At 38.6% G+C, this 24,432-nt stretch overlaps 1 protein-coding gene across 4 annotated transcripts in view; it reads right to left on the minus strand.

Annotated features, from left to right (window-relative positions):
* Positions 1-24,432, minus strand: part of si:ch73-103b11.2 (protein outspread) — a 52,072-nt gene that overhangs the window by 22,497 nt on the left and 5,143 nt on the right. For all 4 annotated transcript variants that reach the window (XR_001808617.3, XM_017418320.3, XM_017418318.3 and 1 more), the window contains exons 3-5: positions 23,165-23,230; positions 5,437-5,588; positions 3,339-3,423 (exon numbers count right to left, since the gene is read on the minus strand). Coding sequence is in view for 3 of the 4 variants with exons in the window: in XM_017418320.3 (XP_017273809.1) it covers positions 3,339-3,423; positions 5,437-5,588; positions 23,165-23,230 (303 nt within the window). In the remaining variant the exon portion in view is untranslated. The remainder of the gene's footprint in view (positions 1-3,338; positions 3,424-5,436; positions 5,589-23,164; positions 23,231-24,432) is intronic.

Below are 24,432 nucleotides of genomic sequence, written 5' to 3' on the forward strand. Positions count from 1 at the left end.
ATCAAAATTAAATGAAATAAACATTTGAAATATATGAGTTTGTATGTAATGTATGAATATAATATACAAGTTTCACTTTTTAAATGGAATTACTGAAATCAATCTACTTTTTCATGATATTCTAATTTTATGACCAGCACCTGTAAGCAATGCTTAAGTTGCATAAATGTATTTCCATAAGTATAAAGGGATGTGCTAATAAAAAAGTAACTTGAACTCTTCTCAGCTTTAGTCAAATTCTGCTAGTCGAATTATTTGGACCCACCAGAAAATGTGTCTCATTCAAACACTGCAAGTGACATGTTTACACGTAGTGCTACAGTCTCAAATTTGTTCCTAGCTTGCTACAGAATGACTGAAACAGACTTTGAACTCCATGTTTGTGTCCATTTTTATCTTTTTCCTTTTTTTTTTTAATCTCACTGACAATGAAAGTCCAACAACAGAGACAGATCAACGCCAAAAGGTGGAAATGACAGACCTTCGCTTCTCACAAAGAGAAGATGAGGAGTGACATGTGGGACGCGGTCGCAGTCAGAACTGTGTCACCACTGGTTCCCAGCAAATGAGCTTGTTAGCGTAAGTCAAAACAAGGTCACCGTGTTGTTCAGGGCGCCGTCATTAGAGGAACCAGACAACGAACTCTGGGCAAATTTGGCCTGGCCTCAAAAAGGAGGTAGGGAAAAGAAAAAAGTGTTTCTCGCGGTGGGTGGTCTGCTTTGTCATATATTTTGTGTCTAATTTTAGCCTGAAAACTTTCCTCTTCCTCTTGTGGTTTGTGCATCTAAATGATGTTTCATTGCAAGTTTCAGCTCACCTTCCTCTCACACTGCTAAATGTAATTGTTTTGCACCAGCTTTGCATACATATCTTTAATATCACTGATATAATATCCCAATTTTTCTATATTCATTCTAAAAATCTTGTTTTTTTAGAAACTTGGCTGTGCAGGGTCTGCTGGGCCTCAGGCAAATTTCTCAAAGTTTGTGGCTGCAGGCTCACATGCAAACATTTGCAACACAGACTCCGAGGGATCAGTGTTATTAAGTTATTAATCAATAAGCATTTGTAAAAATCTTACATGAATGTCATCAGAATTTATCTACTTCATGTATTGGATGACACTTGGGAAAGTTGACGATAATTGTTGGAAGTTTATTACTATTTGTAGGAATAAAATTACTCATTCACATCAATCATGATACCATCCAATGAAATACTAGAAGTCCTTTTAACTGAAAAGCAATGATCATAGCAAAAAAACCTGGCCAAGCGTAAAGCATGCAGTCCATCATCCAAACAGATGGAATATAAAATGTTACAAAAGTGGTTGGCAGCAAAACGTCACATCTGTGTCTCTTTCTGAGGGGAAAAAGCTGGTGTAGGTCTAAAGAAAAGGGAAACCTTCAAACTGCATATTTCCACAGCAGAGGTCATACTTAAATATATTCTTTCTTTGTAGTTCAGGAAAAATGGCACAATAGAGCAAAGTTATAATGTTCATCTGATACAGTTAGAATATAAAGTTATGGCCACCTTACATTTCCTTCTTTTCTGTGCTGAAGAACTTTTGAGTAAGCGCAGACTAATAAATACCGACCAAATAAATAAAAAAAAAAAAGGTGTCATGTTTTAAAATTAAATCCCATAAAGAACAGCTCCTAACATTAGACCTTAGAAACATAAAAAAAAAAAAATTCAATAAGTAAATATAACACAAAGAGAGGCAGGGACAGGGTTTGTGGAGACATAAAGGAAAGAACGGATAACAAAATGAGTTAAACTGGTTTAACAGTCTGACTAACGTTGAGTTACTCAACGTACCTACCTGCGGTGGTGTTTTAATAACCTGGACCATTTCAACACAACTCTCAAGGAGATAAAATCTACAAAAGGGATCAATACAAACTAAAAAAAAAGTTTTTTTATAAACGGGCCAAAAAAGAACGATGTGGTACTTTAATCTACTTTTTGAATTTTGACTAAACCACACAGGCAATAAACATTTCATCAAGATTTTAAGAGAATGCCTCAAACTGTCAAATAAAGCCAAAAATATTTCTCCTTCAATGTATTATTTTCATATTATGAGCCCAAAACAAGATATAATCTGTCATTCCTAATGAAGATGCTGTCCCACAGAAACAGCTCAGAATAAACAGGCATAATTATACTAATTTTAAATTATTTACAAACAGTTATTTCACTTTTGTGCGCTGTAGGGCTGACAGGATTCAGGGAGTAATTAGAAAAACTTGATTACAAAAATGTCCTCAAAGCAGAAACCTTTGATTTGATGCTTCTTTTACTGCTCAGTGGTTGTTGTGTTTCACAAGGAAAGTTACTGTTGCACAAGCTTGTGCTACAACGAGGAGAAAAACAGAAGAGAAAAGACCAAAAACGATCCAAGTTTGGAACTACGGTAACGCAGCGTCAACAACTCTATACAAACAGCACACTGGGGCATTTCTAATTAAAATGCAGTTTACTATAGAGATAATCAGTCTTTACAATGAGACCAGAAACTGAGTGCAGCTTCCTGAATTAAGTACAAAGATGACAAATGTGGAGCTGCATCAATAGGTAGATGAAATGATCATGTGGCTCTTTGTGTATCTTTACTTAGGTTTGCAACTTGCATTGAGAGGAACGAAAACCACATTTTACCAATGTTGACGTGTTCTAATTTAAAGTAACCTTGAGACCTGTTCGAGTTATATTTTCAGCTTAGAGGACGTACAATACCTCCCCTACGATAAGGAACATGCCAGCCTTTAACCTGACTCGGTGTGGAGAAATAATTCCAGAAGAACAAAAACAAAATGTTTTAAATTGTTTAAGGACAAGATGGTGCAATCGGGCCAAACACAGAGTTTCAGGTTATTCTTCCAGTCCGCTCTACATACCTGTCAGAGACTTTATCCCCTTGGAACAATAAAACCAAAAGCTGGAACAGACTGTCACAAACATCCACACATCTCATACTTGGATGAAGGTATGGAAGATCAGAGTGACTGTTATCGATTTTATGAAAATAAACATTCAGGGAAGGGTTTCCAATAGAAAAAATAAAGAATTCATTGGTTTTTTTTTATGTTGGTTTACTTGATTACTGTTCAGCAGCTCTGGTTTTGTGTCCAGCATTATAGAACTATACTCTAAAGTTCAATTAATTCAATTTTTAAAGAATATGCAGCATTCAAGAATCCATTTAAAAAAATAAATAAAATCATTACAGCAAAATATTACCACTAAAAATGCATGACATTTTACTGATTTTGGCAGCTCGTTCCTTTTACTTTGTTCAGTGAGAGAATAAAAATGTGTCAGTGCATCACCTGGTGAGTGGGAGGATCAACCTTGCGTTTTTTCTTCTGGTTCTGCTTGTTGGTCCTGGGGTACACCGTCAGTGCTTCCTGCCACCTACAGATGAAACAGCCAGAGATGTTTAAAGTTTCAATTTAGAAAATGAATCCATCCGTGTGAAAGAGTCAAAACCTAAATGATGCTTGCTCTGTGACTTTGCTCCAATTTGTTACATATCAATATTGAAGTAAAAAAGCAGATAAGCTGTGTGTCCCACACCCTCTAATTGGTAGTAATGATGGTTTCTTTGGCACAGCGGAGGGTGGCTGATGCTGCTGCAGTTAGATGGCAAATAGGTGAGACATTTGAAATGTTCTACCATAGCCTACCTCAATAAGATTGACTCCAACAGGATGTGCAGACCTGCTGGAAGCATGATCTTCACTGGGAATATACGGATCTAAGCACAAGCTTCCAGACAATCTCACTGCTCACCAATGGACACTTCTGGAAAAGACTTTCTGTCCTGGCTCTGTTTGAGGACCTAACACAGAAACTAAGCTCTTCTGATTTTCAAACACATTTATTTTCAAAGTAACTAACAAGAGTAAATACACTCATTAGTACTTGTATTGGTACTCAGAATCAGCAAGTACTTAAATGTAAGTATTTAGACTTGATTGGTTTAAATGGTGTCACTGCATCCCTCATTCAAATCATTAAGGATGTCATTTAGAACAATTAGCTTCAGTTTAAAAAGTACTTTTTGACTGGGTGCAAAACAAAACAGAACAACAACAAAAAAGTGAGCTAGACAGTTTAGAAGATTAGGCTGTTAATAATGATTATTTTATTGGATTTTTTTTAACTCTGTGACTGAAAAGCAAGAACCTTTTGGTAACTACCCCACAATAATCTCACATTTGTAGGAATACACATGAGCATGCAGAACATACATATGTAGGTACTCAGGTAACATGATTTAAATTAATTCTAATCCTAATTTTTTGGTCATTGTTGGTCATTAAAGCAAATTTTCTTACTTCGTTTCCTTGAAACTGATACATGCCAGACCCATTCATGATACAGACGTCACTCTACTTCTCATTTTCCCAAACATTTGTGAATTACATTATATACTTAAGAACTGCATATATTACACATTAAATCTGCCATCAGAAACTATTAGACTAATCAAGTTGTGACATTAATACAAAACACAAATCCATTTTATTTTTTTCTAATACACACACATTAAAGAGTGAAAAGCCTTTGGTGTAGCATGTCACACTTTAGGCTGACAAGGATGCAATCATGAAGCATTTTAAACGGATGAGTGCCTGGACAACATTGTTTTCATAATTTAATAATGAGTCAAAAGACATTTAAGAGGAACGTCTTATTATTGGAACAAGGAAAACATATAAAATAACACTTGCCAGTTAATGACAACCTTGAAAGGACAAGTATGGCTGTCTGAATGCCTAGAGCCAACACATGGAAGCCAGATGACAGGAGCGTGGGAGGTGTTCGGTGATGGAGCAGGTAACATAATGAAGAGTGGGTGTTGTGAGTCACAGCTCTCTAAGAATAGCCATAACATGTAAGCTCCAGCCATGGAGAGAGAAGGCAGCACAGAAACACTCTTCATGCAGCAGAGGACAACAGGCAAGAAAAAGAATTAGATTATGAAGATTCAAGTCTGTGTAGTGCGCTTTGTGTCTTGAAGTTTGAAGGTCTGTAAACACAAGGAGAGAGGCCAGATCAACAGGGAAAGGAAACCGTTCAAGAATGTGCACTGTCACTGCAGAGTGAATTACAACTCTCTGAAAAGCACAGCCTGAAGCAGACAGCAGGGGGCAGAACAGTTGTGGCTGCAACAGGAGTTGCACACAACCATTTTCCTTCAGCTCTGGGAGCCTTGTGCACTCGTCTAATCTACTGTATTTACAGACATACTGTGAGCTTATTTGCAAGGACAAGCAGAGGGCTGGTGTGACAAAAGAGGGTGCTCGGGATAGAGTGAGACAGAAGTAGATGATCTGCTGTGGCGAACCCTAAAGGAAGCAGCCAAAAGAAGAAGCGATAACAGGCTATAATGGTTGCTATGGTAGCAGATAATGGTCTTACCCATTGATGATTTCTTTGCATTCAGCTCGTATGAAATGTTCTCTCTCAGGGGTGAGGATGCACAGAGAGTTCTTCTGACCCGTCCTGGACTCCCCATCGATGACATCCGAGCACTGGTTCATATTGATTGTGCCTTGGGGTAGCGTGCTCGGCTGGAGGATCACAACAAACAGACGCGGCAGAAGCGTTAAGTTAAGAAGTGAACAGACGGGTCCTCGGGACCCTCCACATGGCGTGCCTTTACACAAAACCAAAGCCAAGCTTGAAACAGCACATGGTGATGTAACAGCCTGTGCACTGGCAAAATGTTCTTGCTGAGGCTTGTTTTCATATTTTGCAGCATTTAAAATGAAGTAATTGCATAAGCTGCATTACATGTGCAACTTATTTTGAAGGCTTCGCATCAAACAAACTGTTACAGAAGAAACAGACCGGGAAACTATTATGCAACTCTGATGAATTTAGTGTGAAATTGTCTTTTGAGAATAATAGTGACAACAGTAAAACCCCAACATTCAAGAACTGTGCAGTCACCTGATATTAGGTCACTAGAAAAGTAAAACAATGGGCTGATTATACTTGGCTTTGGACAGGCACAGATAACTTTGCTCCTCTGTGGAAACAAAGTCTGAGTTACAAAAGGGAAACTTGAGTTTTATTAAATCATGACTGCATGGTCACAACAAATAACCGGATAAATGCTTGTTTACAGAACCCCTCACATTTTTCGATGATGACTTTTACACCCTATCAAAGCCTCAGACACTCGAGATGTTCAAGGTATAAAAGGTCCTGCAACAGAGCTGCACTAAACAGTAGTTAGTTAGGAACTACAGTTAGTAGTGTCACTATAAAAAACACAAAAAAAACACGATGGTTCCCTAGTTTCCTTTGTTAAAATTTTATTTCATAAGCACCACGCTATCAACATTTGTATATGGTATTAGAGAAAGGAATGTAAAAATGAGGTTAAATTTATAAACCAATATAAGTTCATATTTGTCTGTTTGAAGCTGAGCTGTGAGGTTCAGACTCAGCTATGAGCACCGTCATTGATGCTGTCAGCTAAACAAACACAGCATGACTTCCAGAGTAACACTGCCTTGTGTACAGTGATTTAGGGTGTTACATAGCGGTTTAAGTAAATACACAGTGGCTTTGAAAGCAAGACCGGCTCATTTGCAATGAATAGAAGTCTAACACAAGGAACAGATGTGTTGCATTTCATTGCAATGCTCTGCACCAAGTGAGCCGGCATTTACAGCGAGTTCTGACACCATTTACAGGTTAATTGTACCGAAACATGATCGAGTTACTGTCGCGTACCAATTATGGTCTGGAAATACGGACTTTTTTTTTCTCCCACACGCAAACTTTTACACGGACTGACTCCCTCTACCTCTGACGCTCACAACCAAGGCAAAGATTTGATTCAGTTTGTCAACTTACTTCAGTTTAAATTTTGCTTTTTTTAATCTTTCTTTCTTATTCTGACTTTTTAAGATGTTGTAAAAAATGTTAATTCTGTGATGATTCAATATAATAATCCTTGTGTGGAAGTCTGACCCTTTACATGATGCCAAGTTAACGAATGTGGCTTTTTATTTTCACCTTGCAGTGTACCAAATCAATTTGTTATCCCCTTCTAATGTTTCTACTGTCTGATAGTTAAAAGGAAAGAAGAACTATTATTTTTCCAAGGATACCATTCCTTACTTGCACTTGGCTTATTTGAAAAAAAAAAGAAAAATGTTGAGGTCAAGATCACAGTTTCCAAATGCAAGTAACACATTATCACTGTAATATTTAACTTAATAGTTGCAATAAACAAATTTGAAAGAGACAACTTTAACATTTAAATATAAATAAAACCTATAAGGCCAAACTTAATTTAATAATCTTATTACAATGGTTAAAAAAGTGTCCCTGTCCAAGTAATTCCAAACTTTATTAAAGTTGTCTAGGCCTATTTATGAAAGACATCGCATGAAAGAAAGAAATGCAAAAATCACTGCAAGTTCAGAAATATAACTTTTACTTAGTCCGACCTTTAAATGACTTGCACAAGTCAGGATAATCTTCTGTTAACTGGGGGATTTATAGTTGTACAATGAGGTAAACGTGTACTATGAAACAGCTAACCGGGAATGGTGGCTGAACGGGTTTACAGTCACCGCATGCAAACAAAACATTAAAACACCAAAATACAACAATGGCTCTTTCTTTTAACTACCAGACTGCAGATGATGAATTACTGCCTTGAGCAAATTGGCATATATTAGGATACAGAGTCAGACAAAACATTTAAAAGGTTTGAAAGTGACCAAATAAATTTGACTGTTACATAAATATATCCTGTCATCCATAATAAAGACTGCCCATCTGCTCTGATGCAACAGTTTGTGTTAATAAACCCCCTGAGGGGACATGAGACGCGCTGCATATTATTTTACTTTAAGGTGTCACTTTGATTAACAACTCCTTAATCAGTCTGTATTGCAAAAAAGGGTCAAAATCTGCCATAAAAATGTGGTTAGGCAGATGGTTTTGACATGTTGGATGAAGTCTAAGTGACCCAGTCATTCTTTGTTTTAGTTTAACTTCATCTGCTCACGACTTTAAAATGACCTATCATAAAGGGGCTCTTGGTAGAAAGGAAAAAGATAAGGACAGAATGCTGACAAACAGCTGGGCAAAGACCAGGCCTGAATCAAACTGAGGAGAGAGTCCGCTTAAACTGAGAGCATTCATCACTCGGAAACATAAAGAGAGGATAAGGATTTGAAGACAAAAGAGGAGTTGGGAATCTTGACCTGATGGACATTATTAACAACAGCGCAGCAGAACGGGGGAACAAAAAAGGGGGGTTTGTAGTCTGACTTTGAACTGCTCAGCCATCAGACTGTGTAAACAAATCTAGAGTACACTGAACATGTTGACTTGTCCTTGAGCTGGAATCAAAAAGAGGATAAACAGCGAAATATTTCAAAATCTGAGAACAGTTGTACAAGCAGCTTAAGCCTCCTATTTTATAATCACTGCGCTGGATTCTCTACGGCACAGAAAAAATAAATCAAAGACTGAAACGCCTTTGAAAAAAAACCTAATCTGTTCACAGATGACAGAGATTTCAAAGCTCACATGAAGGTTGTAGCCAAGTGGAAGTGCAGCGTTTTTCAAAATAAAAATACTACAGTTTACATGAGATCTCACCGTCAAACTCCAGCATTGAGCATGCTGAGCACCAACACACACCCCTAATGTTGGGCCATCCACCGTGGCTCAAACCCCCAGACCCAGGCCTCCAAATCCACACCTCTGTCACCTAACCTAGACCCTGTCCGCTTTCCCTGGGCCACCTCTTTCCACAATGGGCCCTTTGTTAATAAGCACCAGTTCACACAATGTGGAACTGTCAGCAACCACAGTCCACAGAGCCACTCCTCCCGTTAACCCTCAACAAGGAAATCTATCCAAGAGACAACAGGCACAAACAAAAATCTCTTTGTGATCAAAGCATGGAAATTAGAAAGCCAGAATAAATTTAAGGCTAGTCTCTGAAGAGGTTCAAACAATTCTACTGTATACTGTCTCAAAGGGAGTCAGAGGAAAGACACTGACAAATCAAATTAAATCATTTGGATTCAGTATATAATCCCTGAGGCCTTATCTAAACAATTTCTGATATTTTTAAAAACTCATTTATTTTCTTTTGTTTGTATCTCCCATCCACACACACAGAAAAACTGTAATTTTTATAAACACTCGCCAAAGCCATGCACACAAAAATAGACTGATTTTCAACAAATGTTGGCGCAAAATTTGGTCACATATCAGACTGGCTAACACTGTGTGTTGGGAGTTCAGGTAAGCCTTTCTGTCACACTACTTATCTGAGACAGCAAGCTGTACAATAGAGTTTGCCACCTTATGTGAGGTAATTTAATGTGATTGGCATCACTTCAAGAGTTTGGAAATCTTTTGCTTGGCTGATGTCACTGCTTAGCCTCATGGCATTACTGAAAGGACTTATTTGATCGAAAGCATGAGGTTTTGTATGCCCAGCTGTTCTGTGGGTCTCACAGCAGAACATGTGAAGCAGACCAAATGACAAAAAAAGCACCATGTTCCTAGCATTATGTGAAAATAAAAAAAAGTGATGCGTGACATGGACGTTTTGAGGATTGCACTGTGCACACTAGTCCCCCAGGGCAGCATCACAGACACACTAAGTAACAGAGTGGGTTTGATTTTTACAACTTTAACTTATGGGTTATCTGTAGAAGGCTGCAAGGGTTTGTCAGGAACCTCCATGGCCCATGAGCAGTCCAAGACTCTGTGATTGAGTGGATAGTGTGCAAGTTGGCACCAAACACACAAAGAACCAAAATAGGACCAACAGGGAAAATGCAATTAGAAAAACAACAAAGCTTTTGGGAGGAACTTTCTGTTATCTACATTTACAATTTATTACTCAAGGACAAAATTCTTCATTTACTGTTTTAAAAAAAGAATTCACTCAGGATTATTTTTTCTCCGTTCTGATCTGTAGCAGTGCTCCATCGGCACCTAATAATAGTATGAATACAAGTACATGCATGTAGGCCTTGTGCACATTAACACAGAAATTATGTTGAAGCCTTAATACCACAGACTGAGTCAAGGCCAATACAATATCATCAACGTTTCAAAGTGTATAGTTTAGACTCACCTCTGCTCTCTTTAGTATACAGCAGCCATATGTCAGTCCAGATGTTAAGCATCATTACAACAGTGTTCATTAGTTTTTTGTTTAAAAAAAAAAAAGGTCTGTTTAAAAAAATACTAATGAGCGAGTTCCTCACATGCATGAATGTTTTTTTGCCCTTGGTTTCCCTCACTCATGGTCATTCCACGGGTTAGCAAAACATCCCGTTCTCCCTCATGACACAGTGGGAGAAATATGTGCTTGTTCTAGAAAACTGGTGACGGTCTTGTTTGAGTTTAGATTGCAAAGTAAATTCTCTTCTTCTGCAATAAATATTATTGGTTTTGACAGACTCATTTCTAGCAAGACTTTAGGTAAACAGGCTGAGGGCCATTAGGGTTTACATTTTACTCTACAACTAAATTACAAAACACAGCATCAATTTTGTTCACCTATTAAAGTATGAACATATACAAATTACGTTAACTACAGAAGGTCTTTCTTTAACCTGTATGTTTATTAGATGCTTCTATTTTTCTGGTTCTTTTTAGTAGGCGCCAGTTTGTCTACCAATCTAAGTGATGACAAATTCAAATGCTATTACTTCACACGTTTAGTGACATTGTTCCTCTTTAAAACAGTGCTAGTAAATCCTGCTGGAACAAGTCCAAATAATTTACCCTGCATCCAAAACAGTTTTACTTTGAACATTTAAGATATCGGGGCCAAAAAAAGTGATGACCTGGCACAAGTTCTTTTTGAGTCATGAACATTGCCTAGACTCGGGTCTCTTCAGGGTCCATCTTCTGCTCACTGCCAATAACAGTAATTATACAATAAATCTTTCCATAGCAACTCTGGATAACAAAAGCAAACAGATTTTGATACAAATGAGCATGCCAACAAACAGCTGGAGAGACGTGTTCAGGTGCCAGATGGATAGAGTCACCTTAAAGTTGCTGTAGAGAACTATAAAACCACCGTTTGCTGCTTCCTAAGCCCACAGCAGACATATACGTAAAGATATACATAGCAATTGAGACAGGAAGTACAGCTGGCAGATTGGTCACCAAGATGATTACAATCTTTTCTATTCCACAGCTCTCACAGTCCTGTAATTTCCCCCTATACCAAGACAAATTTAGGCCAACACACAATAACGCAACTGTAATGTCATCCCAAACTCCTATGCCTACTGCAGCCAAATGCATAGCTTTCTCCATATAAATCAGACTAAGCAACATTGTGAAATTTTGGAAAACTTGCTAAAGGCCCAAGTAATGTCCTCCAGGCATTTTCAGAAACACCTCACTCTGCTGGTATGCAATCAGGACATTCATTCAGTTACGAAGCAGCAGCAAAGCAGCTATGGTGAAGGCTTACTGCAACACTGTGCTGAGAAAAATGAACTGGAACACAAACCAAATCGCTACACAGTTCACACATAAATGTACCAGGTAGTTCAGAGAGGGCTGTGGGAGGTGGCAGTGCTTCTCTTCTCTTGGAGTGTGGTGAGAAGATGTGGGTGGTTTAATGCCGTGTTGGGAGGCCAGCAGCCAGCAAATGCAGAGGAGGCGGCAGAGGAGGGCAAGTTGGATGATGAAGGCAATCTTCTCTGCTAACATAGCAGGATTCATTTCAAATAGAAGCCAGGATTGTGCTTTATTTTCCACTGTGCAGTAACACTGCAGGGTATGCCAATTAAATGCATGCACTTTAGTGTGGGGAGCTGCGAACATTAAACAATTCAGCGGATTAATGGCCTCATTAACAAATAGTTCTAATGTAATGTGTGATAATGGGAGCATAAAAAATAAGAGAGTGAGAAATGTTTAACTGTTTGTCTGGGTGGTAAAAAAGTAGATGAGCTGGCTGCAGAAACAGGTGCTACAGTCGAGTTGTGTCATGCTTCTCTTGGCTGTTCAGACTCGCACTGTCTGAGAAAAGTTGCTGTCGGTGTGTCTGCTTTCTCACAGAGGTTCCTTTTCCCTTTTAATACACACCTTTAACATTTATCACGTTTGCTTCGTTCTTGTTTGCATGAAGATCAATTTATATTCAGTGCTTTTATGTAATCTTTAACTTATTTCTAGCTGCCTTTTAAATCTGCGATGAATAAATTCAATTTCCACTGTTGGGCAAAAAGAAAGCTGTTACTTCAGACAGAGGCTGACAATTACCCCTGAACCAGACGGAGCCAACTCTGGTTTGAGGCAATGTCAAGGTAAAAGGTAAAATTTACCTGGGAATAGTAAATGGTAATGGCTTGTACTTGTATAGCACTTTATCTAGTTCAAGGGCCCCAAAGCACTTTACACTACAGTCAGTCATTCACCCATTTATCCACACAGATGTGTAGTGACAGATTATGTGCTTAAAAAACAAGGTTCAGCAGCTTATTAACCATTTCTTTTGAATAATAAGCAGTCCAAAAATATTAAATAAGTAAACAAGCAACAGCAAAATCTAAGGGGTCTAGGAATTTGCTCAGAGCCTGAACAGAAGATAAAGCACAAAGATCAATTGATGGTGTCTGTCATAATCGGTCCTCTGAAACAGGAAGGACTGCCTGGGAAACTTGGGTTCTGCTACAAAATTCAGATTTTGTCAATAAGCTTTTCGGGCTCCAGCAGCAATTCATTGAGCCAATCTATCTTGAGGCTAGAAGACGTCATATATGTGAAATCCGTCAAAAGAAAATCTTTAGCTCAAGCTCAAAGCTCTCAACCACAACTTTGCTTTAAGATAATTCTAACTAGCTTTGGTTTGATCATTTATTGTCACTATTGTAGTGAAGTAGCATGAAAAACTGAGCAGATGAAAATTACGTACGAAATTAACAATTTCCGTTTTATCACAGAGAGGCTCAGGCAAACTAATCATAGGTGCTTCTGGCCCTGAATGCATTTGTGCATACTGCTCAGGTTCCACAGCAACACATTTATACCAATCCATTTTGCTCACTGCAGCTCTTGCAAGACCAAAGACAATTCCTAGAAGCTCTACACTGGTTTGATTTTGCAGCAGCAATAGTCACCACAGCTGATCTTAAAAGTTTGTTAAAGGTGGGTGGCCTCATTCTGAAGAAAGGTTGTTGATTTTGGAACTTAACAGCCAGACAAACACACCTTCCCCTGTAGTGTTCTTTAAGACTCTATTCCCCCTCCCGGATTCATGGCCGCGCATTACCAAGGCAACAACAGTAAAAGAGAAAATGCTCCAGCCTTATACGGCACCGACCGCAAACATGATCAAATAAACAACATTTGTGCACAAGACAAAACACGGCATTAGCAACTTCAGGGAGAAAATGAACAAGCTGAACATTATTTTGATCCTGGGAGAAGAGGTGGGGGAGGTAATGCCGTGTTCTCCTGGACAATTTTCTGAGGTGGAAATGCAAGACAGGCTGTTTAAGGGGAGTGATTAAGCAGACTTTATTTCTGAGGAAGCCTAGGTTCTTCATAATTGCCGAATCCTGCTGCAAACTTTCAAATTTTACATTCACCTGTTAAAAAGGAGTAAATCAGGAGCAGAGCTTCATGCCAGCTGCAAACCATTTAGCTCAACAACATAATTTTCTATTCTGATTAATAAATTGCTTGATTTACTGAATTTAGTTTAAGCACACAAAAATATAATCTAAACAAAATGCCTTAAAAAAAACAATCTCAATATTACTACACTGATGACAAACATTTGCCTTTTGATATTAGTTCCAAAGAATAGCCATAAAACCTTCCTTTCATACGGATGATGCAAAAATAAATGAATCCAATGCCTCCAGTGACCAAATTCAGACCATCCCTGTTAACCCTCCACGATGAATCAAGTGATTTTCAATTTGAATAATCATGATAAAAACAGCCTGTTTAATCACCACAGCTTGAAATACCAGATTAATGAATGTGTCATATTTTTAGGGTTCACCTTAACACACAGTCTTGTGTCTGTGTTCAGAAACATTAATGCCACAGGATGGTAATGTGTTGTAGGGATGACTGTGTCTAAAGAGATGCAACTGTCTAAAGTGCCTGATCTGTTTGTTGCCAGCTAAGTCAACTCTTTTGAGCTAAAAGTCATCTGCAACTGCACACTAAGTGAGAAATCTCAGTTCTTAATTTTTTGTCTTACAAAGAATTACAACAAAGTACATGTCAGAGTTTGTTATGTGGACACACAAGACAGCAAGTGGATGAAGAGGAAATTTAATTTGAGAAGAAGTGAGTCCACCTTTCCAGTTCTCACTCACTGACTCCGGGTGCAGTTAAACCTTATAAATCCTAAACAAGCCCTACAGCTGCAGCTCGGATCGTTTCTTGGCTCCATTTCAGTAAAAATATCGAGGTCACGCGATCCCATACAGCGGTCTTACACGGACCTTTAGAAACGAGGTCAAGGTGAATGGGTAGTTTCTAAACAATGCCATCACTAAGCTAATTTCTGCAGTTCTGTTCTTTAGTAAATGAAGAAACCCTGGAAGAGGAGAGAGGCAAACAACTCTTACACTCATTTTTCACAAGGGAACACCAGAGCTGTTCAGAAGGATGTGTGGACAGTTTGGTCATTACTTCTTCCATTTTCAGCTGGAGATGTGCCCTTACAGCGTGAATCACAAGGAGAGAAAACATTAGTCTCACATTAGTTCCCACATTTTAATAGCAGAACTTAGGGGGGTTAATATCTAAGCAGTTTGGAACAAATGCTGGGGGCATTTAAGTTTTAATTTTCACCCATCTGGATGATCTCTAGAACAGTTCAAGACTGCAGTTCATGCATAAAAACTAAAACTGAAAAACCAAACCTTCAATCATTTTGTTCAAAGGAGCCAAATAAACTGAAAAGAGATAGGAAATTGTTCCACTGAAAATTCAAATCACCTCAAATTTGTAGCAAGCACCAGGCACTGAATAGAAAACGTCTACGGGCAAAAATCTGCTTGTTACAAGTTAATCTTTTACTCAAAACAAATAACTTCAGAGGCAAAAGAAAGCTTATTAGGGTATAAAAATGAACTGCGACATTTCTTTGTGCTCTTGGACTGGTTAACATGTTAAAACCTGCATCGATATTAGCGACAGACTGTATTAAATAATAGAAATCAAACCATTACAAAATCCTAGATAATGAATCATTTCAGTGTCAAATTTCAGATAAACTGTAATTATTACAGATTACAACTTAACCGTTCTGACTCTTGGCTGACATACAGAAAGGTTGCAACATATCTTACACAACTAGTGATCTATGTATTAATTGTAAGACTTTTTTTCCAGCTTTACACCAATCATTTGGGAATTTAAATTTCAGCTAACTTTTATTCCTTTTTACAGCTGAGAGAGCTATAAGCTGATCAGGAGGTGGAGGTGAGCCAGTTCATGTTGGTTGGTTAAACTAAGTACCATCACAGTTCTTTCTCCATTTCTACTGAACTTGTACAAGTTGTCACCAGATCCTGGATCTGGATCCAAGGCTGCACTTCTTTTTCTAAAGATATCTTGGCTGCAGAGCCCGGGACCTTAACAGGTGAATGGATTGGCAGGTCACTAGCCTGCAGTAAAAGGTTGAAGGTCACCCAATGCCACTGCATTCTGAAAGACACTCACTTGCAGCTGTTGCCGTTGCAGGCTGTGACAAAGCCACAGTTTGTTAGGCACACAACCATGGGCCAAGTTACAAACTTGGACTTCATCCAAAGATGTCTCACGGCTGCGATGTTACCACTAACAGTCTGCCTCAGCTACAGCATGAAAGGATCTAGTTTAATCAATAAGAAATTTGCTTTCCCAAAGGACAGTTTATCCAATCAAAACACCAATTAAGCAGACATACTAGTGTCCTTCAATAGTGTATGTCTGGGTCAAACAATACCAATATGGTCACTAAAAAAAAAAAATAAAGTGGTGTTTTATTCAGTGACCATACTCCCCCACCAGTGCACAAGCAGACACCTTTCCCACTACCCCACTGTTTTATGAGTGCCTGACTCAGAGCAGGCTAACCCCTCATCCTGATACTTTAAATGAAACCTTTTGTCAATGTCCTGGTCCAGTGTTTAGAACAAACTCAGCAAGCAGTCCGTCAGGCCCTGTTTGGCTTTATAGACAGGGGAGGGTTTGGGAGAAAGAAGTTACACAATAGTGGTGGTTGCTCTCTCCAACACAACTGATTTATTGGCCGGGCAGAACCGGAATGGAGGACGGAGATACGAAAGAGTGGTAGAATAAGCAAGCAGTAAAAGGACGGCGGGGTGAATCAGGATTTGTCACGAAAAAGTAAAAGTAAGCACCTTGTAGGAGAGAGAGTGTGCACCGATTTGACTAAATTCTTCCAGAGAAAGCTTTTCCCTGGTTAATGGACAGTTGGGAATCATTAAGAAGGACTGGAAATAAGGGAGGTTACATGGAGAAGGAGCAAAGTGGAAAAAGGATCTTCAAAAAAAGCCTCACCGTGAAGATATTAGCTCGACCATACATAAAAATCATATTCATTGTTAGCTAATATAAAGAACTAACTAAAGAACTCACAAAATTAAAAGATAGAAAAATACTTGACGTGAACAGTGACAGTAATATTTCCCTGAAGGGGCTAATGAACTTTGAACTCTGCATTAGATTCAGCTTTAAAAGCAATATTAAAAAAAGTTTATATTTATTTTTCCTTATAGCTTACAGTGCTTGAACCTTTGGATCTAACACTTTGTAATGAGATTTGGCTTTAGGTTCATTAGAAAACATGATGATATTTTCTAAAGTGCCTTGAATGTTGGTTCAACTCAGTAACTTTCTATTTATTTATTTTGCTAACTAATCACAGACAAGGTTTCTGCTGATTCACCCAAAGAAGGAGACAGGAGTTTTGTGTTTGAGTGTGAATGGCAAAGAACAACGATGTTTCACCGAGTACAATTTAACCAGTTTAATTAAAGCCATTATTTTTAGACTCATTAAGCCCTTTGGCTGTGGAATACACACAAAACAAACAAAAAAACTGGAGGGAAAAGGGGGAGCTTAGTGATCATGGAGAGAACAAGAGCAGGCATTTCTGTTCGTCACATTTTATCTCTAAAAGCTCACGCCAAGAAAAAAAAATGTATCTTTAAGATTCATAAAAAGATTGATAAAACATGACCTACTTTGCCTGACTTGCTTTTTCTACACTCATAAAAGTAGCAACCTGTATTTACCCCCAACAAAAAGAAAATAAACACTGAGGAATAGTGGTGCCATGGCATATTGGTTCACAAACACACCAACCTCTCGAGTTTAATGTTTAGAGACTAAACTTGGCCCGGAGCCACGCAGTTACTGTACTGACTAAAGAAACAAACAGACATATCCAAACAGTGAACAAGTGGAGAAGATAAGACGTTTATCCTACCCACATCCGGGACGATATGGCCACTAAAACAGAAGCACAAACTGAAGAACACAGAAGTTTGACACCAAAAACAGGCCAAACGCCCAACACAAATTCTGACTGATAACTTATGAAATAAAAATACACTTTGTCCATTTTCCACATGGTCCTCAAGTAATAGTCAACTTGTGTCCATGTCAGTGCTCAGTTGGAATGTGGACACGCCGGGTCACTTGGTGGACAGCCTGGACTTTGATTAGTGATCAGTGTGAGGCAGAGGCACAAATGTGAACACACTTCACGTCGTCTACAACTTATTGTTAAATTTCATCTGTGTCAGGTCAGCCTTTTTGTCACGGTTTCAGCCTGAGGTTTCTTGGACTGAATGTCCCAACCAGGGTGAGATGTCTGAGTGTTGGTTAACAAGAATAAGCTACTTCTCTAAACAAATAAATACAGTCCTGTGTTTATTTGGGATCTTCAAGCCACTATTTTCTGATAAAATAAGACACTTTCACATCAACATGCGTTTTTACTTACAAAAATATTTTTAAAATGCTTCCTAAATTGACCTGATCACACAGGATATTACACACATCATGTATCGTGAGGCATTACTGGAAGGGATTCAGCCCAGATGATTTAAAAAGCAGAATTTTACTCCTTTTCTCCTACGTGCACTCCAGCCTCCCTCAGCAAACAGCTCAAATGCTAATGAGGAGGTCTCAGTGAAACTAGGAATTTTAATATGAGATTAAACTGTAACAGAAGTCTCAAAAACTATCCCCAATTCTACACACTGTTACAAAAAAGGAACAGTATTAAATAGACAATAAAAGCAGTCAGCCTTAAGAAGTGAGATTGCAAAAAAGGTGAAAATGTTGCAGTGTGAACCTAAAAAAGGCACTGCATTAGAATCGACTTGAGCACAGGTTGTATCGCTCTGACAGCCGTTTATCGCAGTTAAGATACTGACTACTCATATGTACTCCACACAAACCTCACTTTAAACAAACTAGAATATCCTTTGAATTCATTCATGTTGATCTCTGTTATGAAACAAAATTCATTTTGAACATGAAACAAAATGAAATGTCGATTTCTGCTTTCAACCATGCCTCTTTCTCTGCTACACTTCCACATTTAGAACAGTTTGTCAAAATATCTTTTGCACTATCGTTCATATAAATAATAGCAGTCATAAATAGCAGTTTGACAGCTTGTTAAACTGCAATGACCTCGCTATAAGCTATGACTATTTACATTCCAGCAGGTCTGTTCCTACAGGAACCATTGGAGAGGAAGGCAAGAAAAAAAAAAAAGACTCTCACGCATCATTTTAGTTCAAAACCAACAAGCTTTATAGCACCTCCATTCCAACTAATCTTCAGTGACCCAATGTGGTCAGAAGTTTCTCATGATCTTAAAGAAAATTGACTAATCTCTCAGTTATTGTTTTACTTTCTCAGTTTTCAACCCATTTCCACACAACTAGCAGGGAAAATTTGAAGTACTTAAAGGGTAGCTTATCATTGCTTGCCTCAAATGTTAGATAAAGGTACAAAAGTATTGCTAATTTGTTGCAGTGATGAGTTTGTCTCTGATTCTTCCCTGCCTGAGTGCCTAGAGGCAACAATTCCTGCAAAGTTCTCCTCATCCCCACGTGAGGACACTGGACAAAAGCTCAAACAAACTGGCAAAAAAGAAGACCTAAATTTTAGATTTTACAAGAATAAAAAACAAAAAATGTGGAGTGTTTACAAATGTTTGGTCGGGGTTGTATATGTTTTTTGTCTGAGAGAGTCAAAAGAGGCAGCAGGATTGTGTGTCTCAAGCAAAAAGAATGCACAAATATGTGGGATATCGAAGGAAGTTTGTCAAAATGCTCTCAGCTCTTGGACACCGCTATGGGGCAGAGGTCCACGATTTGAATTCCAGTAAACACAGGAAATTAATTGAGCCGAGATGAAATGAGAATGACTTCAGCAGACAAAATGTCATGAGAACACCATGTTCTGTTTGGAATAACAAGGTACGTGGCAGTGATGCAGACCTTCAACTGCAGTCGATATAGTCTAAAGGCAAATGCAATCAAAGCATCCCTGAATGGGCCTTTTGTGTAATGCGACTCAATAGGTAGCCTCATTTTATTTGCAAAGTATACTCTGCTTGTTTCAGCCTGAGCTAAAATACACCAACTGACCAGAACGAGCGAACAAAATTCTCACAAAAGCCTCTGAATGAAGAAAGGCGAGATTGTCCTCGTACTGTAATTAAGAGTTATGGAGATTAATAAAAACCAACATCAGGAAGAAATCAAATGTCCATCACCTGCTGGGGATCCTGTGTCAGGGAGAATAGGTTGAACTGGGTCAGCGCTTGGTCAATGGGAGCTAAGTGTTGTGTGGGGTATTTAAGTCTGTGTAGTGAGGCCGTTATTAGAGTGTTGGTGTTGATCCTTTTAAAAACACACTGACGTCAGCAAAGTGGCATTTTGAAGAGTCCTTCTCACCTATGTTTCTGTTCTTACTTTCAGGTGATAATAGACAGTGCATGTTCCAGATTTACTTAAATGACTAACATCAAACAGCTGTGTGATTTGTCATTTTGATTTACCTCTAATGACTATTATATTTATGGTCGTCAAGGCATGTTTTTAAACAGAGTTCTCTGAGCTCCACAGACAAGTAAGACACCTTGTCACACTTGTTGCTGTCAAGGACCCTCTGCCCAACACAAACACACGCACACTTAAAACAGTTTAGACTAAATTGTGACTTTGTCTAACCCTGCTTTGCACATTTGTTTTGATGCTGTGTCCGATGTTTACGTCTGCAGCAGCGGTAGAAAGTCTCGCTCACCGAATGATTGAGTCTGGAGAGAACCTTAGGCCACACATTCGTGCTTTCCTTTCAGCATTTTGTCCTGTATCGCTGCAGTCAGGACAGAGACTGCTAGAGCTCTTCACAATCTGCCCCATGTTACACATACCATGGTCAACTGTTGCCGAACAAAGAGACAAAGCATGCTGCCATGGCAACATGGGGCTGACATAACTGTGTTGGGCAGCTTTTGGAAAGTCTAACTCGCACCAGTGACTAAACTGATGGTGTGAGGAAATATCTCATTCCTACGTTTCCGAAAGATTATATGACACAGTGTTTATACCCAGTAAAGTAGCTTAGACAAACTAAATGTTTTCATGCCTATGCAGAGGGAACATCCACCAATCCACCAGTGCCGTGCAACTTCTAAGCAAAACAGTTTTTATATTTTGCCTTTCTATCATTCCAATCAGTGAGAGAAAGAATCATCTGTAGCTGTAATTTTTTTTTCCTCCACTTGTCTTGCGCACATGGCTTCTTTGAACAGCTGTTTAAAGAACGAGCTGTTTCTTTGATAGCAGTGGAGTGTCTTGTTGGGTATATTTACTGCACTTTGGCAACCCTAAAAATCAATGACTCNGGGGGGGCTCTAACCCATTCTGCTCCCCCCGTGGCCATGCCACATCCTGCAAATCGGACCCACAGCCCATCTGGGTTTGGTTACACCAAAAGAGAGGCCATAAAACTAAGCTGGGAGGAAAACGGAGGGGCACCTCCTTATCCACAACCCTAACTAGTCCTCCAAGGTGGGGGTTCTGATGTGGTCTGGATGAAGGTTGTACTTAAAAAATAAAATACATCTCTCTCTATATATATACACACACACACACACACATATATATATATATATATATATATATATATATATATATATATATATATATAGTGTGATGTTACTCATAATACAGCTTTTAAACATTTAAAAATTCTGCAGAGAACAGTTTAACTGCATGTAATATGCTTATTTGACACAAAAATAGCCCAATATTAAAAAAATAAATACAATATAAGCCAAGTTTGTGCAAGTGTTCAATCAAGATAAATTATTCCAACATGAGTAGTGTGACAGGCAAGGCTCTATATTTAGTGTCACTTGATATTTCCAGCTCGAGACCCTTCCTACCCCTTTTCTTTTGATCCTCCATTCAAAAAGGAGATGAAAAGATGAAGAGTGACATCCAGAAAGAGTGATGAATGAAAGCACATCTCTCCTCTTTTTTCTTTTTTTTTTTTAAATCGTCTTCTTCTGTAAACACGTCAATCCTCTTTCTTCCCATGTCATCATGCCTCCCAGACGCAACATAATGGGTACAGGACAAAGATTCCGGGGCCAGTATAGTTTGTCTTTCCATAATTAGCATAAATAAGTGACAAAGATCTTCCCTCCTTTTGTATACCACACAAAGCATTTTTAATTATTTAGATGTATGTTTGATAACAATGCAAAACAACAACAAAAAAAAACTATTACAGTAGGCCTGCATAATGGCTTCAATGCTCAGACTTAAAAATCTACACAACATCTAGTTTCTGTTACACTGCATAAAAACTGGTTTTGTCTAACACGCTGGACAATAGCACCTCTGACATAAAAAGTGTGAAATGCAGATAAGCGCTGAATCAACAACCTCTGCTTTCACCTCATTTAAAAGCACGTCTCATGTTCGGAAGAGAACAAAAACAGGTTGTTGTGGAGCGGTTTGGGTCAATCAATATTCATAGAGGCAACACGCTGCACGGCATAAAACTGACACTACATCCTCACGTGTCCGTAAACTTACACGATACCTGGTTCACATTTTACCATCAGTATATTAAATCATTTAGACTTGATTTCTAGCACCAATGAAGATCAGTCAGATCTTTCTTACAGTGTGGTTTTTCCAGTTCAGAGGACTCTTACACAATGTGTGTGTTCAGCCACTAAACAAACAACTTGCCCAGCACATGACTTCTAGTATGAACACCATGCAGTGTCACTTCATTCTTTTTGACATTACTGTGCTACTTAATTTAGCTCATTCATGAAGACTCTGTTGTGTCTGAGTGAGGCCTGGTGTAACTGATGTGGTGATAACCAAGTCAGATGGCAGCAAGTTGATTTTCACTCTCATTCTGATAGAAAGGCTTTTCGCAGAATACCTCAATTGGTAACTTTAACCGTTTTAAGTTGTTTTAGACATGGTCAACAACGCATCTGAGACCCGTTCTGTCTGCATAAATCGATGGTTTATCACTTTCCAACAAGGAATAAAGCTACATGCACGTTATCAACTTATCTGGTAGAGATCGGGGTTTGACACAACTGAAAAGAACGGCGTCAGTGTGAGACACGACAAAGTTTGTTTTGAGATCTTTTTTTTTTTCGTCTGTTATTTGGTGCTTAAGAAACCAAAACTTTAAAAAGAAAAAAAAAAAAGAAAAGTCACGTTAGAGTTACTGCCAGTCAGGAAACAGAAACTATGACATAAACAAAAGTGTTCGCCAACAAATGCCAAATTTAATAAAGTAGCTGTACTCAACACATTCCTGTTCTCACTATGAGGTGGCTTTTTCTCCTTTTTTTAACAGTGTACTATGTTTTGTTTTATTTATTGTCGTTTCCCTCTCTTCTTTGTCACCATATGCTAATTAACAATAACTTGGGTCATTTCATACCAGCTCATTTATTGTTTTCCCTGCCCTGTTTGCTTAAACAGACCCTGCCTCTGGTTGACTGTTGTGAAGGGATCTCGTTTAAAGCTACAGTTTTAGGTTGTTTTAAATAAATATTAGACTGAAAGAAGCTTAAACTTACCATTTCATCCAGAGCGTAGCGAAGTAGTCCATGCTCGTAGAGGATGAAAAACCTTCTTTGCCATTTCTGTTAAGATTAAAAAAAGAAGACACACTTGTAATAATCGTAGCAGAAACCTATATTTTGTAAATAATAACGCGTTAGGAGAAAATGTTAACACATTATTAATTAACAGGTTTGAGCTATGCCACGCTAAGTAAGATTGACAGCTGAAAAATATCTTAAGTGTAATTTGTTTTTTTATAAATCAGACTTGTAAGTTCATATTTATCAGTGTTAAACATTCAATGCACAAGACCAAGCAAGCCTTTGAGAGATTACCATACGTTCACCGGCACCCTCTCGGAATCCATCCATTTACGAGACTTTGAAGCAAGCCCGACAACATTTTATCAACATGCATCAGCTGGTCCAGATCATCCAGTTTAAGAACGTTTCCCCCCCTAACTGCACACGCAAACACGGCCAACATTCATAAACCCATCAAATAACACCTTTTTTTCTCCAGCTGTAAAATTCCAACAAAACGTTTCACATCTGATGACGTTAACCACGACTAAAGGCTGCTGCGTACTTCACGAGAAGCGAGGAATTTGTTCTCTCTCATTTTGTTCTTGCAGCCCTGGTTTCGGAGTTCTTGCAGCTCGCTGTCGACACATCTGCACGGAACCTTTGTTCCTTTCTGGCTGGTCAGAAATGTGAAGCGATCGCTTGGATTCAAAGCAGAAATGTTGACTTTCTCGCATTTCTGCCAGTGTGGAACTTTGTACAGTGGATAGTTTCGAGGTGCAGCTGGTCGATGGCAGTGAGGAAGTACGAAAATCTATCCAACACGCCTTTTAAGGCATATAAAAAACACATAAATGGCTAATTTGTGGAAAGAGGAAGTCCAAATGTTGCGCACAGAGGAGAGCATTGTCCATTTTTTGTTTACAGAGTATTCTTTTTACAAATCGTAATCCTCAGTCATCATATCAGCCCACGTTTTTGGTTCTGATGTTAAATTTCATGAGCTTCTATTCCAACAAAACCTAATCCATTTAAAAGAGATTAGAGAAGCCGAGAAGCTGTATCTGTGAGACTGAAGTAATGCTGTGGTTATATTCGCATTTGCCATAAAGATATGACACTTATGGGAGTCACAAGAAGCAACTGCAGATAACAAACTCAGTGTCACGATGTACAACCACAGACCAATAACCTGTAGAGCCAATGTGGTCCTAAAACATGAGTCACTCAAGCTATCAGGCTTTTTACTCTGTTATTAG

Source organism: Kryptolebias marmoratus, linkage group LG17, assembly GCF_001649575.2.
Source record: "Kryptolebias marmoratus isolate JLee-2015 linkage group LG17, ASM164957v2, whole genome shotgun sequence".
Taxonomy (NCBI): Eukaryota; Metazoa; Chordata; class Actinopteri; order Cyprinodontiformes; family Rivulidae; genus Kryptolebias; species Kryptolebias marmoratus.